Raw genomic sequence first — 18,238 nt, 5'->3', positions numbered from 1 at the left:
CAGCGGAATAACAAGGGTCTCCTCAAAGAAGAGAATGGGAAGGGGGAAGGGGAGGAAAGAGAAAACACCCTTTCCTCCCACTTCCTTTAGCCCTTTCCCCGAAGGGTTAACTCTCCTCCTCTCTGGCCCAAACCTCATCTCCCTTTAATCACATCTGATACTGAGCGGCCCAGCAGGGAACAAAGAGACCATTTAGAGAAATGGGGCCAAGAAAGTGACCCCCGCACTCTGGGGCGGCTGCCTGGATGCCGGCACAAAGGCGGCATTTCAGAGCTGAAATTTCAGCACCCAACTTGATTAAAGGATTCCATGGGCTTGGAGGAGGGTGGCAGGGGTGCGAAGTCCACCCTCCCTGAGTTAACCCTTCTCCAGAGCAGAAAACACCCCGCCCACACTTGCGGTCACTCATCCTTCCAACCTGGGCGCAATAGTGGGGGCCCTGCCTCTCTACAGAGGTGGGAGAGCGGGGCTCCTCCTCTTCCTGGAAGGCAGCTGGCAGTAGAAGGGAGGCTGGGCTGGAAGCTTCAGGGACCCGATCTCCCCTCCTGCCTACTCCTGTCTATGTGGGTGTGCTGTACCCTTTCTCCTTACTCCCAGAAGCGGGGAGCCAGGTGACAGGGCCTCCGGGCCAGGGTGAGCACTGTGGAGAAGAGCAGCAGCCCCGCTGGTACCTAGGCCAAGGAAGGGATGCCCCTGCTCCAGCTGAAGCCATCCCTGCAAAGGCCCGAGGACCAGGAGCCCCGGAGAGGGAAAGGGTATCTTACAGCAGCGGGAAGGGCAGGGCACAGGTGTGGCAGGTCAGAGATGCGCCATGAAGGGCAGTGTGCGGCAGTGGCCTGAGAAGTAGGACAGAGTGGGGAGGATGAGCAGGTGCTCAGCCCTTGCTCCAGCTGCTGATTTGCCCAGCGGGGCTGCGCGGGGAGGGTGGAGGGCCACGCAACCCCAAGCTTCCTGCTGGGGCGCTCTCCTGAAAGGGGATCCGACCTCGATAAGAGCTCCAGGCAGGTCCTTAGGAAACAATGGGTGGCTTGATGAGACCTGCTCTGTGATACTCCTGAGAAGGGAGAAGCCCCTGCAGCCAGTCCCCACTGGAAAGGAAATTGGGGGTTTCCCTGGCAACCAGCTCCCTGGGCACAAAGACTCGTCTGTCTCTGGGAAGGCAGCTGAGGTATCTCCCCTGCAGCCGCCTTTGCTCTGGTGAACGGGGAGATGGAGGGAGGGATGTGGGGAAGCCACAGGGGCCAAGGGCTGACAGTCCCAGGGCCACTGGTAAGTGTTGAGTGTGCGCTCCGGGTAGCAGGGTGGGAATGGGGAAGAAGCACGAGGTGGCATCACACAGCTAGAGGAGCGGGGCGGAAGGTGGAACAGTTTATTATTTACACGTATAAAATGGGGACAGAAACTGGGTGTGGCCAGGTCAGGAGGCTCCAGCTCAGTCGGTGATGATGAGCTCGTCCACCCCCCAGTCTTCATAGCTCCCATCGGGCAGGTAGCGGCGAATGATGATGGGGATCTTTCGGGCCCTGTGGCAGGGGAGAAGTCACAATACATGAGAGATGGTGACTCCAGCGCTGCAGCAGAAGGGACAGTGTTGAGGTCCATGTCTCAGTGACGCCCTCCTCTCAGCTGGTCCCCTCGTTCCTCTCCCTCCTCCCTCCTGGTAGGCTGACTCTTGAATGGACCCCGGATCCTGGGAACAAGCACCAACTGCCCCGCCAGGGAAGCCCGAGAGGGGCCTGCCTGGGCGACTTACTTGAGCTCCTTCATGGCGATGAGCAAGGGGTCTGTCTCCCCCTCCAACTCCACCATCACGGGGGCACACATCCTGCAGGCACAGGACAGGTGTCAGGAGAGATGGCAGGCACAGGGGGAAGGGCCCAGCATCCCGGCCCTCACCTAGCAAGGTCACCTTCTAGGTAGGCAGGTGCGGTGGGGAGTGGCACACAGGGTACTGCCAGAGGCTGCCCACCGAGGGAAGAGAACGGACTCAGCAGATGGACTCCAACATGCACATGTAAATGGTCCACAGACAAGTCACTTAACTTCCCTCCAGATCTCAGCATCCCCACTGCAAGATGAAGGAAACGACCCCCGCCTGGGTGAGGGCTCACTACGCACCAGCTGCTGCTGCCCGCTCCTTTCACATACTATCTATGGGAGGTGAGCACTATTTTGATTTTCATTTTACTGACAATGAAACTGAGGCACAGAGAGGTCAGTAACTTGCCCAAGTTCACACAGCCAGGAAGTGGCAGAGCCAACATTTGGGCCCCACAGGCTCTCCATGTAATAAGCTCAAGACCTATAAACTTAAGGTGTTATAAATGTGACAAGTGTAAGCTTTTATTACTAGGCCACATGACAATCATCATGTCAGCTCCCCCACCAAGAAACGTGCCTGCTCCTACTGCAGACCCCAGTTCTGCGGCCATGGCAGAAAATGCCACCCACAAGTGCACTCTACCCTGACCACCGCAGCCAGCACCACGGCCCTGCCTCTGTGCCTAGCCCCGTTTTCCCGCTCTAGCATTCCCCGCTCTTCAGCCTGGCTCCTCCCAGCCTCCACAGACACTCATCGGCTCCCAGCCTGTCTGGACTCCCCATGGCCACTAGGCCAGAAGTCAGTCTGCTCCCTGTTAACCTTTCAAGCCCTTCTTAGGCCACTTCCCCAAGTTTACCCCACGTTCAAGCCATACCAACTACTACAGTTCCCTGGTGCTATGGCTTGAAAGTGTCCCCCAAATTCATATGTCAATGGTATCTAGAGGTGGAACCTTTGGAAGGTAGTTAGTATTAGATGAAGTCATGAGGGTGGGCCCCATGATGGATGGCATTAGTGACTTTACAAGAGAAAAGAGGGCTGGGGCTCTGGCACAGCTGTTATAGTGCTTGACTCGCATGCACAAGGCCCTGGGTTCAGTCCCCAAGCACCACAAAAAGATGAAATAAGTAAGAGGAAGAGCTCTGAGGTAGCCAGCACACTAGCTGTCCCACAACGGGACGCCCTCGGCCAGGTGAGGATGCAGCACAAGGCCCGCCCGATGTTCAGCCATGCTCTGGGACCTCCCTGCCTCCACAGCTGCGAGCCAAATGACCAGTAGACTACAGTTAAGGCCCCTGGACATTCACACTGTTTCTGTTCTGAGTCCTCCTCAAGCCCCTTCTCTGCATGCCAACATGGGAGCCAGAACACCTCCTGGAAATGCCCACTGCACCTCCAGCACCCCATTCAGTGCACACGTGCTTCTCTCTTCTCGCTGGAGCACTGTCCACAACAGACCATGAGCGGCTGGTGGCCCAGGACTCGTGATTCCCCACAGGGGGGACGGGGCAGGCCCCAGTTACTGCCTGGCCCAGAGCACAGGCTCCAAACACAAACAGGGGAAAACTGAGTCTAGGCTACTGCCTCTTCCAGGAAGTCCATCTTAATTATTCCAGCTTGAATTGACACTAATGGATCCAGAATTACTAGGAGAGCATGCTAAAAATACAGGCTCCAGGGTCCTTCTCCAGACCCTCTGAACAGAATCTCTCATAAAGGGGTCTAAGAATCTGCATTCACAAAGATACCCAAATTACTCTGATAATCAGCCCACCAATTACTAATTTTATCATTAAACATTCTCATTTCTGTTACTTTCAAAAGCTTGAATATTTCTCAAGGACAGAAACCAAGCTTAACTTTCCCTATATCCTCTCTCAATAAGTATTTAGCCAGGGGCAGGAAGCGAGCCTAAAACCCCAGCTACTGGAGAGGCCAAAACAGGAGGATGGCAAGTTCCAGGACACCCTGGGAAACTTACCAAGACACTCTTCAAAATAAAAAATAAAAAGAGCTGGGTATGTGGCTCAGTAGGAGCATGTGCTTAGCATGAGTGAGGCTCTGGGTTCAATCCCTAATACCAAGAAAAAAAATTCAACAAATGTCCCCAAAACATAAAGCTTTAAAGAATGTAGCAAAATGCTTGTCCTGACCTTCCTGTACCGTCTCCCTTTCAAGATATGAATAACTCAAGGCCATTCATCATCCAGCGCCCACCACAAGCCCACAATTTGCAAACTAGGGTGGACCCATAAGTAATCTATATCTCACTGTAGTCTCCATATACACACACGTCCCCTGTTTAGGAAGAGAATATGAGCAACTTCACCAGCCACCAGGTGGTGCTAAAGAACCAAATGGAAACTTCAGCACTTGAGTGCAAGGTCACAAGCCTGTCTGTCCAAGGGCACCAGATGGTGTCTTATCCCTTAACTGCAAGGAGCAACACAGAGTGCTCCATGCTGGACCATGCCTTGCTCCCCAAGAAAACCAAGACACTTGGACTTGGGAGTGATCTAAACGTTGGCTTCAACACTTTGAAGTGCTCCACACTGCCCACCAGATGAATGCCAGTGTCACTTGGGCTCTAGGGCATCTTTTACAGTGTTGTGCCCAGGCTACCCGCTGCCAGAACCCATAGCCATCTGCCTCTAACTAAACCTTTACTTGTGCCACTTCCTGCACCTGGGGTACCCACAAACCCACCTCCCTTTATCCATCCCTGCAGAAATGGGCATGCACCCTAAACCCTTCAAGGGCCCCCCCCTTTCTGTACCCCTTCTAAAGTACCACCCATTTCTGCCCTGGGTTCTGCCTAGGTCCTCGCACAGGTCCAGCTCTCCTGCAGAAACACCCAGCAGGCTGGAAGTCACATCTCCTTACCACCTCTATCTCCCTGACAGGCACCGGCAGTTTCTCAGTGTCGAAGAGCTGACTGACTGCATATCTATAGTCTATTTGTTTGAAAAATAATTTAGGAAATATTCTTCCTGCTAGTTCATTTTAGCCTGGAGGAGTATGCCCTGCAGAGCAGCTTCCAAAAGGGAAATAGATCCGTGCTTCCCTTGGGGCGGCCACCAGCCACCCAGGGCTGCTAACTACCTGGTAATGTGGCCAGTGAGACAGAAACCAAACTTCTTATTTTATTTGATTTTACTAAACTTAAATGGCCACATGGAACTAGAGGCTACCATAATTGATAGTGCAGGCCTGGAGGATCTGATCCCAATGGAACCAAAAGATATTGCACTGAATGTACGATTCTCATCTCACTTAGAAAATCAAGCAGTGCGACCAGCCTGGTAGGGGGGCTTTTGCTGAGAAACAGGTAAGAATATTGCCCTCCCCTAAAAACCTTTATCAAGGTAGACAGGGAGATCACAGGTGGTCACTGGACTAGAGGAAAGAAAAGTCCAGTGCTAGGGGCTGGGGTTGTGGCTCAGTGGTAGAGTGCTCGTCTAGCATGCATGAGGCACTGGGTTCAATCCTCAGCACCACATAAAAATAAAGATATTGCTTAAAAAAAAAACGTCTAGTGCTAGACAGCATCGCCACTCCTCAGCACACAGGCCCTGCTTTGCCTCCTGGCCTGATTCCTTCCTTGAGCCCCCCTCCTCCAGACTCCCACAGCCCCCTGCACTAGCCTGTCACAAGCTTGGCGTAGGGATTCCTTTCCTTGTCTCACATATCCCAGTGCATGACATTAGAGTACCACTAACACCACTGACCTCACACTGTCCCCTCCCTTACTCATGCCCAGGTAAGCCTGGGGGAAAAGGCCTGTGCCCAGCCTCTTCAAGAGGCCTGCTTGCTCAAAGACGCCTGCCAGCAGAAGATGCCACTGGTCTGTTCTCCATGTGGCTGAGACATCAGAGGCACAGGGAGGCCTGCACCACTGTGCTCATTAGGTCACAGCCTGCTCTCCACCCAGCTACTGACTCTCCTTGGATCTTGTTCTTCTAAACTTGGCAAAGAAGGAAAGGCGGCTAACTGTCAAGTCCCTAAAGCCCGTCACTATTCTGGGCTGTGATCACCCTTGAATAAAGAACCAGTTAAATGCACAGGCCCTGGGTTTGAGCCCCAACACCAGGCAGGGAAAAAAAGGACCTGCTAAGTCCCAAGGGTGCTGGGGCAGCCCTCCTGACTACTGGCACACAATCGTCTAGGGCTCTGAATTCACACTCTTGTTTTGCTTCACAACCTAACAGACATCCTCTAGTTGTTGGTCATTATTTTCCTCCTACAATGTTATTTGACTTCTCAGTTACTTCTCATGCTCTCCTATTGGATTACAGGCTTCTGAGGGATGAGTCCAGCACGATGCCTGGCATGCATTGTGTTCAGATCTGAGAGCAGGGAGGGTTTGTTTCCGAGTGCCAGGCTGGGCAGGATCGATAGCAGAGCACTCACTGTGGCCCACCCGATGGAGAAGACAGTGAAGGGGCCACACTTACGCAATCTGAAGAGCTCGGGTGCCCAGCACTCGGGCTCGCTCATACTTGGTCATGTATGGGGTGGTGATTCGCTTCTGGTTGGCCTGCGGTCGCTCCCCAGAAGGAAGGATCTCGACGTTCTCCTGGCCCTCCTGGACACCAAGACAAAAAAGGAAAACTTCAGGGTACCTTCCTTGAGTGGAGGGAGGGTAAATGATGACCAACACCATTAATGCTTACTGGATGCCAAGAGCCATGCTACTGCTAGTACCTCGTTAATCTCCATACCAACCTTATGAGGTAGGAATTACAGTCCCCATTCCAGAGGTCTGGAGAGTCAGCTAACATTGCCAAAATCTCAGACCCAGTAATACAGAAGAGGAATTATAAGTGGTATTCCAAAGCCCAGTTCCTCAACCAAAAGGGAGTGATACAAAAAACTTCTAGGACCAGATGGGCTGGTCCCAGATTGGTTGCCCTATAAGAAGTCCATAAGCACACCCTAAGCAGAAAGCTAAGCAAAAACACCCCTCTTTCAGACAGGGACACTGAGCCAGTGGGTCAAGTCAGGGTGGCGCAGGAAGAGTCATACATTCACACACTGAAGAGCTACTGATGATTGGGCAAGGTGGTGCATGCCCATAATCCCAGCAATTCGGGAGGCGGAGACAACAGGATCTGAGGCCAGCCTCATCCATTTAGTGAAGCCCTAAGCAACTCAGTGAGACCCTATACCAAAATAAAAGAGAAAAGTAGCTGGGGATGTAGTGAGTGGTAAAGCACCCCTGGGTTCAATCCCCGTGCTGAGAGCCAGAGCCGAGTGACGCATGGCATTTTTGCCAGAATGGAGTGGTTGAGAGGTGACTGAGTGGTTGAGAGGTGACGCCAGCAAGCCATTGAGATGATGATGGTTATGTCAGGCGGTGTATTCAATTGTATATTAGACCCCTGCTGTCCGCCTGGGCACCCACTACTTTGGAGTTCTCGGGGGATTCCTGGAGAGTTCTGGAGAGTTCGAGTTGGAGTTGGTTGGGGAAGTGCGGGAGGAAGGATTTCTGGTTGGTGGCGTTCCAGGGAGTTCGAATAATAAAGGAGTTCCTGTTTTGAACCTACATTGGGCCCAGACTGCGGCACCCCAGTACCAAAAATAAAAAAATTTAAAATGAACAGATAAAAGGAAAGCTCTGTGTACTCTGTTGAGAACATGATATAGGGCCAAGAGCAAAGCAGAGAGACCACCGAGGGGCCCAGTAGTGATCAATCCCACAGGCAGATAAAAACATGATGGTAACAGGACAGCAAGCAGAGCAGCACTAGGCGAGACACGGGCAGGGTGGCCGGCCACAGTCTCCTGCCAGGAAGCAAATGAAGAGTGACATTTCAGCCAGGCTAAGGCACCAGGAGTGGAGAGACAGGCAGGACAGAGCACATCTAGGAGACACAATCAAAAGAACAGGGACAGAAAGGGGACCAAAGGGTAGAGAAAGCTTCTGACTCAAGTGAACAGATGGGTACCTGAGAGTGTCGGGCAGAGAAAGAAAATAAAAACAGAAGGGCTTCGGCTTCCAGCCTGAAAAAAATTGAGGGATCTCTCTCCAGGAGACATGCAGCTCTTCTCTCTCCCTCAATCTTACAGGAAAGAAATTTTTTATCCTCAAAACTGGCAATCCATCCATCTAGCTGCTCCAGTCGGAAAACAACTGGGAGGCATCTGACTTTCTCAGCTTCATATCCAACCCACTAAAATCTCTCTCTGTCTTCTCATCACTTACTCTACCAGCACCCACATCTAATCCCTGGGCCACTCACCTGGAGGTCCCTGATTGGTCTTTCTCTCTTGTCCCTAACACACTCCTTACTCTTGGAATTTTTGTTTTGTTTTTTGTCTATTTATCTGGATGTAGGGATTGAACCCAGGGCCTTATGTGTGCCAGGCAAGCACTCTACCATTGAGCCACATCCCCAGCCCCACTTCTCATTCTTCTTGAAGTCAGAATGTTGCATTCCTTTTTTTTTTTGGTACTAGGGATTGAACTCATAGGCATTCGACCACTGAGCCACATCCCCAGCCCTATTTTGTATTTTTAAATATTTAGAGACAGGGTCTCACTGAGTTACTTAGCACCTCGCTTTTAAATTTATGATCCTCCTGCCTCAACCTTCTGAGCTGCTGGGATTACATGTGTGAGCTATGACACCCAACCCAGAATGTTGCATTCTAAAATGAAAACTGGATTGTGCCAGTCCTAGCTCAAAACTTGGCTTCCTATTGGCATTAGGCTCCAAAATCTTGCCTGATCTTGGCCCTGCTTACCTATGCAGCCTTATCCCAGGCCACTTGCCCTCTGGCTCCCTATAGAGCCCCAACTTGCAGAGCACCTGTCAGATAATAAATATTCAGCACATTTGCTGAATAAATGACAGCGATGTTTCAACTATTAGTTTGGGGCTATAGACCAAATGGGCCCCACAGGATCGCTCTGCTACCCAGGACTGAAACACTTCAACTGGGAATGACTATGGCAGTATCCTGGACCACAAAGAAGAGTCAGAACAATTAGACAATTATCACCTGCCTTGCCATCTGGCAGCTGAACTGTAGAGGTAGGAGCCTAAGGCTGAATACTCACCTCCTCAGCATTCTCCAAGTCATCTAGCCCTTCATCCTCCTCCACATCATCAAAGTCATCACCATCAAAACTGTTCAGGAAAAGAGATCAGTCACTTAGAACCTTATCAGAAGTAGAGCCAGGGACTGAGGTGCACATCTGTAATCCCAGTGGCTCGGGAAGCTGAGGCAGGAGAATCACAGGTTTGAAGCAAACCTCAGCAACTTAAGACTGTAAGCAACCTAGTAAGACCCTGTCTCAAAAAAAAAAAAAAAAGAAGGCTGGGGATGATGGGGATGGGGCTCAGTGGTTAAGCACCACTGTGTTCAATCCCTAGTACCATAAAAAAAAAAAAGTCAGAGAGTCAGAGATCTGAATATCTCAACTGATCTGTAGGTGGCACTTGATAACTATCTACTTGATGATCAAATCAAACTTTTGTCTCATTTTACTCCTTCAATCTTACCCCATGGGTCCCCCCAATTTTGCTAAGACTCATTCATCATCACTGTTTCCTTCTCTACTGAATTACATTTAAACATAGTTATTTCCTCTTTTTTTTTTTTTTAACCCGGAATTGAACCCAGGTGCAACCCCTGGGCCACATTCCCAGCCCTTTTTAAAAAATATCTTATTTAGAGACAGGGTCTTGCTAAGTTGCTGAGGCTGTTTTTGATTTTGTGATCCTCCTGTTTCAGCCTCCCAAGTCACTGGGATTATAGGCATGCACCACTGCAGCCAGCTATATCCCCATCTTAAAAAAACAAAACAAAACAAAAAACTTATTTGAAACTGGGGAATACAGTTCAGTGGTAGTGTGTACAGCATGCATGAAGCCCTGGGGTTCCATCCCCAATACCAAAACAAAACAAACAAAACCCCCGAAACCCCACAACAAACCCAACAACAAAACCCACCTTTCTTTTCTTTTTCCTCCCTTCCACAATCCTAATCCCAAGTGCTCTCTTGGTGCAAAATCTGTGACAAAGCTGTTCAACTTCACTGTCCCCAATTTCTCTCTCTCTCCCTTCTATCATAATCTTACTACAAGCTGGGTGTAGTGGTACATGCCTATTATCCTAGAGACTCGGGAGACTGAAACAGGAGGATCACAGACTTGAGGCCAGGCTCAACAACTCAGAAGAACCTTGGTAATTTAGTGAGGTTCTGTCTCAAATTAAAAAAGGAGTTGGGGGCTGGGGTTGTGGCTCAGAGGTAGAGTGCTCACTTAGCATGCATGAGGCACTGGGTTCAAATCCTCAGCACCACATAAAATAAAGATATTGCGTCCACCTATAACTAAAAAAAAAAAAAAAAATTTTAAAAAAGGAGTGGGGATGTGGCTTAGCAGTAGAGCCCCTGGGTTCGATCTTCAGTATCAATTCCTCCCCCGCCCCCACCCGCAGGGTGCGGTGGCGCACGCCTATCATCCCAGGGGCTTGGGAGGCTGGGGCAGGAGGATCGTGAGTTCAAAGCCAGCCTCAGCAACGGCGAGGTGCTAAGCAACTCGATGAGACCCTGTCTCTAAATAAAATACAAAATAGGACTGGTCAAGTGTCGGTGGTCAAGTGCCCCTGAGTTCAATCCCCGGTACAAAAAAAGAAAAAAATCCAGAATTTAAACCCTCTTCTCACTACCTCTGCTACATCACACCATCCTCTGGAGGCCTCTCACTCGCTATTTCCACTGCTACGACCCCCGCAGGGTCTGCCTATGGGTCTGTCCCTCTTCCAGAAAGGGAGCGCCTGGAGAGCTGGGGTCCACTTAATTCATCTCAATATATTAATCCCACCCTCGACACAGTGGTGCACTGCTCGGTGCAGTCTGCTGGAACTCAGCTTTCCCGCTGCTCCACTCTGCCGCTGCCCAGCTTCGGGCCGGTGCACGCTCCAGTGCCGGCCCCTCGACACACCGCGCGACGCCAGGTTCCCCACCCGCCTTCGTCCAGGCCCCGCCTCACCCGTCCCTCCCGAGGTTCCAGCGAAGGCCGTTCCACTCCCGCACTCACTTGTCCTCGTTGTCTGACATGACGCCCTTTGCTTCAGTGACCCAGGCCCCTGTCCTGACCCGCGCGCAGAGCCACAGGTAGACACCCTCCGCCCAGCGTGTTACCCGCGTATCCTGCGCCTGCGCCTGCGCCGTGACCCCCGAGGAAACCACTTCCGGGAAGCCGGAGGCGCGGCAGAAATGCGCACGCGCCGCGTGGGCTGCTGGTTACCATAGTAACCAGAGCCGCTGGCTGCGGCACTCGTGCCTGGAATTCCGCAGCTTTTGTGCCCGGCGCCCGCGCGAGAGCGGTGGTCACTCGGAGCCCGCCAGCCGCTCTGCATGAGGAGGGGACACCAGCGGGGGCCTAACAATAGGGTGAGGTTTCAGTTTTATCCTGTCACCCAATGGGGACCTCGGCTATCTTAATCCTCCCGAGGGGATTCACCTGCCGCAGGCACCGGGGGTCAGGATAAGGGCTCTGTTATCTAGCTTGGGTGGAGGTTAGGGGATCGGCCCTGTCGCAGTATTAACTTGGGTGTCCCAGTTGACCCCACTCCCAGAGGGTGGGGGTGAAGGAGCAGAGATTGGGACTGGGAAACAGGGGGTGTGCGTGTGTGTCTTTCTCTTCCAGGCCCTGCCGTGGCCTCACAGAACAGAATGGAGTCAGTGACCAAAGAAACAGCGTTCTGGCGCTGCCCCAAGTCGGCTGCTTATACCCCAGAGACCCGCAAGCTGCTCAAAGGTGAGTGTGTTAAGAGGACACAGGTTGGGGAGCAGTAGTAGCAGTTACCCTGTGTAACTCTGTTCTCCTCTACTCTACATGACCTGTGGCGGGGGGGGGGACACAGTGGCTATTCTCTTACGAACAAGGATCCTGGGGTTCAGAAAGGTTCAGTGTGCTACTGCTGACCAGGAGCTAAAAGTCAAAGAAATAAGAATTTTGGAGTAGTTTATTTCTATGCATTCTTTACCTCCCACTCTCAGTGTTCCCCAGGAATCCTTATCTCCTCCCCATACCATCACAGTGGGACCAGTGGTTAAGTGCCCTCAAAGAACACAATCTCCCTACACTGGGTTCAGCACAACCTATAGCTAGATATTTAGTGTCCCATGTATACCTCTAGATAGTGGATTCCATCAGGCAGGGAGTGTGTCAGTTTCTGCTCACAATTGTAGCTCTAGCCCCTGACACATGATCGAACAAGTATTCATTCACTCCACAACAACAAAATGTTTAAGCCTACTCTGTACTTTGGGCACTGTTCTAGATGCTGGGGATATAGCAGTAAAAAAAAAAAAAAAAAAAAAAAAAAAAAGCTGTAAAAAAATTCTTGCTCTTATAGAGCTAAGAGTTTAGTAGCATGATAAATAATAAATATAATTTAGGACTAGGGTGTAGTTCAGTGGTAGGGCATGTGCTTAGTATGCACGAAGCCCTGGTTTTGATCCCTAGCATGTGCACACAGGTGTGCATACCACACACACAAAACTTAGCCATTGCCTGGAGATGTAGCTCAGTAGTAGAGCCCTTGTCTGGAATACACAAGCCCTGGGTTCAATCTCCAGTACTGAAACAAATTAAAAAAAAAAAAAAACAGCCAGAACCAAGCATGGTACCACACACCTGTAATCCCAGCCCTCAAGTGGCTGAGGCAAGAGGATTGTAGGTTGAGGGCAGCCTTGGACAACTTAACAAGACCCTGTCTCAAAAATAAAAACAGGGGCTGGGGTTGTGGCTCAGAGGTAGAGTGCTTACCTAGCATGTGTGAGGCACTGGGTTCAATTCTCAGCACCACAAAAAGTAAAATAAAGACATCGTGTCCACCTACAACTAAAAAATAAATGTGAAAAAAAATAAAAGTAAAAACAGGGATGCAGCTCAGTGGTAGAAGAGCCCAGGGTTCAATCCCCAGTACCACAAGAGAAGAAAATGGAGCAAGAAAGGGAGGGGGGCGGGGGCTGGGGCTGGGGCTCAGCAGTAGAGCATCTGCCTAGCACATGCCAGGCCCTGGGTTCGATCCCCAGCACCACATAAAGATAAATAAAATAATGGTGTTGTGTCCAGCTACAACTAAAAGAAAAATTAAATGAACATAAAAAGAGAGAGGGAGAGTGCAGTGCAGAATGGAGTAGGAGAAGATACAGTTGCAGTATACAGTGAAATCATCTGCTGCAGCTCAGCCTCATGCAAGTGCTTTATTTTGCAGAGATGATGAAGGAATCCAAACTAACCAGCTTCCAGCAGCGCTACCTCACGGACACTATGAGAAGTAAGAGGTGTTCAGTCCACAGAAGCTTCCTGGGTGGAGGGATTGTGGACACTCCCCCTTCCTCCTCACCCCCAGTATTGGGGACTGAAACCAGAGTCTCACAAAGTTACTGAGGCTGGCTTCAGATTTGTGATTCTCCTGCCTCAGTCTCCTGAGTTGCTGGGATTCCATGCACCACCACACCTGGCTTGGGGCCACATTTTTAAAGCTCCTCCATGTTAAGGGGGACAGAACCTCATTTTAAAAGGAAAAAAAAATTGAATACATAGTATTCCTGACCCCTAGTCCTTGGGAATTGACCTTTTGTGTGGCCTTTGCTACTTTTGACATGAGTCAGGCACAATAAGCCCCCTACAGGCAGGCTGTCACTGACTTTCCTAAGAAACTGTGGCCTAAGCAAGACTCCCTTCTCATCCACAACAGCCTCAGCACTGGGGTGTCTGCAGTCTGCATGTCTGAGGCAGGAAGATCAAATTCAAGGCCAGCCTGAACAATTTAGCAAGACCCTCTCAAAATAAAAAGGTCTGGGCATATAGCTGATGGGTACAGCTCTCCTGGGGAGAGAGAGGTGGGGGGACATGCCAGAAGGTCCAAGCTTGCAGAATTTTGCTTGATCTACCAAAATTGTGGCCTTCTCTAAAGATGATGAGGGCACCCAATCCCCCTCACAAGCAAAGAGGAATGTCAGAGGCAGATATGGACAGGGAAGCTCTGTTTACCAAGTCAGGGGTCAGATCTCCTTCCTCATTGTGGACAAGGACAACTCAGACTGCCAAAGGCTAGTGCCATCACATGTTTCAGTCACATAACCTCCACATGCAGCAGTCTGATAGTATGGTGTCTCCTGTTAGCATAACCATAGAGAATGTGCTAGAAGTCCCACTGAAAGTCAATACTGTCAGACCAAAGACTGTCTCCTTTGTTCAGCACGGTAACCCAGCACCTAGGGCAGGTGCATGATTCGTACTGAACTGCTGGTTACATCAGTGGTTGACCAACACAAGTGACTGCTTTGCCTAGCAGCCTCGTTCTCCTTAGATGTTTTATTTTTAAAAATTTGCCTTCAAGTCTGGGTGTTGAGCCTGGCTTCTCTTGGAGTTCCTCCCCTACTTTTCTTCTCCTAACCAAATCCTACCAGTTGCTTTGAGCCTTAGTTCAAATACTGCTGCAAGCCACAAATCCCTCCCCTCACTGGAAGGCCAGAATTCCTTAGGCCATAAATTTTTGTTGAGAAGGGGCCAAAGGAAGAGGTTGAACTGGAGAGTGGGAGGTGTGAAGGACACACTGGGAATCAGCGTTTCTTCAGGAAAAAGAAAAAGACGTGTAGAGGCTAGAGCCCTGGGTAGAGGGCCTGGGAAGGGAAGGTCTGTCCTTGCACTTTTGGGAGTTATCCTTGACTCCCCTTTCTCCCAAACCCCACATCTACCCTTTCTACAGGACCTTCAAACCATGTCCTGACCACCCCTCCCACCTCCTCGCTGGCCGCCATGGCTGCACACTACCTGAGTGGCTCCCAGCTGCCCTTCCTCCCCCGCCCTCAGCCCTGGGCTTCAGATTTTCAACAGCAGCCACAGAGGGCATGTCTTTTTCTCAGAACCCTCCAACTGGGCTGGGGTTGTGGCTCAGCAGTAGAGCACTTGTCTAGCACGTGTGAGGCACTGGGTTCAATCCTCAGCACCACAGAAAAATAAATAAAATAAAGGCATGCTGTCCATCTACAACTAAAAAAAAATGGGGTGGAGGAGAGAAGGGGCCCAGTGACCAGATAGGAGAGACACTTGGATGGCCTGGGGGAGGAGCCCAGGCATGGGGCAACAGGGGGGATGTATAGCAGGTGGCATTTGTGTCTATTACCATCCAAACTGTTCCCACTAGTCCGTGGACCAAGCAAAGAGAAAACAGAAATAAAAACACCAGGACAAAGACGCAGTGTACAGAGTGTTTATTGCAGCATTGTTTGTAGTAGTAAAAAACCAACCAACAGAAAACCTGGAAACAAGTTGAACTTCCAAAACTAGGAGACTAACTGAATAAATAAGGTAACCATTCTAATGACTAGTATATAGCTATAAAAAATAAGTTATATATAAACAGATTTTTCTGGAAAGATGTCCACAATAAATGGTTATGTGAAAAGGGACTGTTATTGACTATTATACAATAAGATCCAGTGTTTGAAAAAAGAATCTTATGTGCACATGAAAAATATATGCACACATCTTTGAGCATATTTATATAAGCATCAAAAAGCAAAGAGACCACCAAATTGTTCCCACCGCTCACTGTAGAATGGTGGGCTTAGTGGGGATAAGAAGATTCTGCTGCACCATTTGACTAGTAAGATGAAGGAAAAAAAAAGCCACGAGACCCTTCCACCCCCAGGAGGAGACCCTTTGCCCCTACAGTGCAATCCGACATCCAGCCAGCAAGGCTCACCTTCCAACCAGCTGCCACCAGCCACCCACCTGCCTCCCACCCTGGCAGCCCGGTCTCGCCTCCGGCCTGCCAGCATGTGCCGAGCCAACGGGGCCTACAGCCGTGAGCAGTTCAAGCCTCGAGCCACCAGTGAGTTGAAGCCACCCACTTTGGTTGGGGACTCTCCTCTGGGGACGGGGTGGGGGGGTGTTTGGAGACTATCTCAACTTGACAAGCTCAGGAGCACCCAGGAGGGAGGCTGCTGGGTCTGCACACCTGTCCCTTGCCAGACAGGCTGCAACTCGATGCGTGCCCCCCTGGACATGCAACCCGAGAGAGCTTTATGCCTCAACTAGGCCATCTGGGGGCCCTACAGGAGATCTGGAAAAGGAGAAGCAAAGACTCCAAACTATCTTTGCCACTGGGAAGGACCCGGCAGAATGGAAAAGAAAGGCAGCCCCTGTGCCGCAGCAGGACCCAGCTCCTGAGCCTGACCGCTTTGAAGAACGTGAGCCACTGGGGCAGGGGCAGAACCGCTCCTCCCCCACTACACCCCCTTCATAGAGCCCCCTGCCCTGACACCCCTTTTCCTCTGTCTAGTTGTGAAGGAAGTCCAGGAGAGGAAGGAATTCCTGGATGCCATGGAGGCCCTGGGGCAGGGCAAGAAGTACCAAGGAATCATCCTGGCTGAAATCTCCCAGGTAGGAGGAGCCAGGAAAGCGGGGAGGGGCGGGCCCAGAGGGCGGAGTCAGAGTGAGGAGAAACCCCGTCTCGGGAGTTGAGCCACAACTCATCCTGATGCTCCTCAAGTTCTTAACCTGATACCAAGTTCCCCTGCTGCCCTTTGCAGAAACTACGGGAAATGGAAGACATTGACCGCAGAAGGAGTGAGGAACTTAGGGAGGCTCTTGCCACCACTTAGTCAGAGGCAGCAGGGCAGCTCACACTGGACCGCCGCAGCCTGTCCCTGTGCCAACCAGTGTCATCCAGGCCAGCCACTCATGTCAGATGGCTGCCCAGCATGGCACTGTCATAGACTGCAGATGCTGCTCAGGGATGCTGGGGACCACGGGTGGGGTCTCAGAGCCACCCAATGACAGGGCTTCAAGTCTTCTGGGGACAGACACAGCAACAGTGAAGGCCCAAGTCTCACCACCTTGGAAGTGCGTCTGAGGGCATCTGTGGCTCTCTTCCCACCACCTCCAGCTCCTGTTCCTGCTCAGTTAGTTTCTAGACTTGGGGATGAAGACGAGCCTTCCCTCCCGCCTGTCTTAGGATCTACTTATTTGATGACTTAAAGCCTTGGCAAATATTTAACAACAGTGATTAATTGGCCAATAAAACACATTTAACGTGGGTCATTACACGTACCACCTTGTTTTCACAGGGATAACGCTTATTTGCACAGAGTTAGACTTTGTCCAACATGGACGGTTTCTAGTTGCCTGTTTGCACATTTCAAGAGGAAATGGGACTGACACTCTTGAGTACCCCATGGCCAGTAGCCATGGCAGGTAAACTTCAGTTAATGATCTCAACAGACGGCGTGAGGCTTCATCACCCCTTGTGAAAACTAAGGTTCAAGGGCGTTTAACTAGTGAACAGCCTTCTCAGGATTAAAAGTTACTTTAGGTCTAAATACAGACCAGAGCAGCAGCACACAGGGGTGAGAGGGACCCACGCTGACAGTGCACCTGGCTTTGGAGTTCCAGCTCTGGCACGCGCCATGTCTCCTTGTGCGCCCACGGCCTCAGCTCTGTTCCTGCATGTGGCTGGTCCTGGGCTGAAGGGTGGCTGAACAGTCACTTGACAGGAAAGCACACCCTGGCCTGGCAACACAGCATATTAGTCCCACACCTTGGGCTCCTGACACTCACAGGTCTCCTCCTCTAGTGTTCTGTCTTTTCCTAACCCCCCCGCAAAAAAACCCTGCCTGCTGTCCCCCACACCTGGAAGGAATCATAATCCTATCATGTCACACAACCCATGTTTTGTGTGCACAATAAACCTGGCTGTGCAGCAGCCAACAAGAGCAGGCTCAGGAACACTCCTGGGAAGCCTGTGTCCACACCCACAAGAGCCCAGAGCAGAAGCTGCAGTAGGACAGTACCTCCACTCACAGGCCACTGTCACATGACCCAGAGGCAGCAAAACAGAGAACCAGGGCAAATTCAGGCCAGCCCAACAAGTTCAGACCGGGCGTTCACAAATCACACACATACGAAATCTGAATCCCCAGTTTCTTTTGAAAAATGGAAAAGACTTGGCAACCCTGGGTCCACATTCATTCCCACAGGCTACAGTGGACTGCAGTGGGGGGCCCTAACGCTGGCAGATCCTCCCAGTCTACACCCAACCCAGGTCAAGTGTGTTACCTGCCTGGTTCCTGAAAGGCCTTAAGGTGGTGACCTCAGCCCAAGGTCAACAGGCACATTCAGCAAGAGACTGCCAGAGGCTGCCCAGGTGTGGAGAGGAAGGGAATCCTGCCCAGGGACAGGCGATGAAGGCCAAGGTCCCACTCAGTGGACAACCTCAGCATGGTCCCAGACCCTCCAAGGCAGGCAGAGATACCTGGCCATGGAAGTGGGGCAGAGGCAGACAAGAAGGCAAAGGTGGCCATGGCCTGAGGCTGTCCCCATTGAATGTTGTTGAGGAATGTCGCCAAGTTAATACAGTGCGATCTTGTCCCCCAGGTGCATG

General features: G+C 51.1%; 2 protein-coding genes across 2 annotated transcripts; one reads left to right on the top strand and one right to left on the bottom strand.

Annotated features, from left to right (window-relative positions):
- Positions 1–1,354: 1,354 nt before the first annotated feature.
- POLR2F (RNA polymerase II, I and III subunit F) lies at positions 1,355–11,018 on the bottom strand. Its single transcript, XM_081309215.1, has 5 exons — positions 10,873–11,018; positions 8,886–8,955; positions 6,277–6,407; positions 1,754–1,825; positions 1,355–1,523 (listed from the first exon to the last, which is right to left on the bottom strand). Exons 1-5 carry the CDS (start codon positions 10,890–10,892, stop codon positions 1,433–1,435), a joined length of 384 nt encoding a protein of 127 aa, XP_081165341.1. The 5' UTR covers positions 10,893–11,018; the 3' UTR covers positions 1,355–1,432.
- A 471-nt stretch (positions 11,019–11,489) lies between these two features.
- LOC308657483 (UPF0193 protein EVG1 homolog) lies at positions 11,490–16,895 on the top strand. The gene is made up of 6 exons (XM_081309216.1): positions 11,490–11,595; positions 13,061–13,123; positions 15,506–15,688; positions 15,915–16,046; positions 16,139–16,239; positions 16,389–16,895. Exons 1-6 carry the CDS (start codon positions 11,511–11,513, stop codon positions 16,458–16,460), a joined length of 636 nt encoding a protein of 211 aa, XP_081165342.1. The 5' UTR covers positions 11,490–11,510; the 3' UTR covers positions 16,461–16,895.
- The last annotated feature ends 1,343 nt before the right edge of the window (positions 16,896–18,238 follow it).

This window comes from Spermophilus citellus, assembly GCF_964194105.1.
Source record: "Spermophilus citellus genome assembly, chromosome: 10".
Lineage (NCBI taxonomy): Eukaryota > Metazoa > Chordata > Mammalia > Rodentia > Sciuridae > Spermophilus > Spermophilus citellus.
Note: the sequence above shows the minus strand (reverse complement) of the source record. Positions and strands in the feature narration are given on the sequence as shown.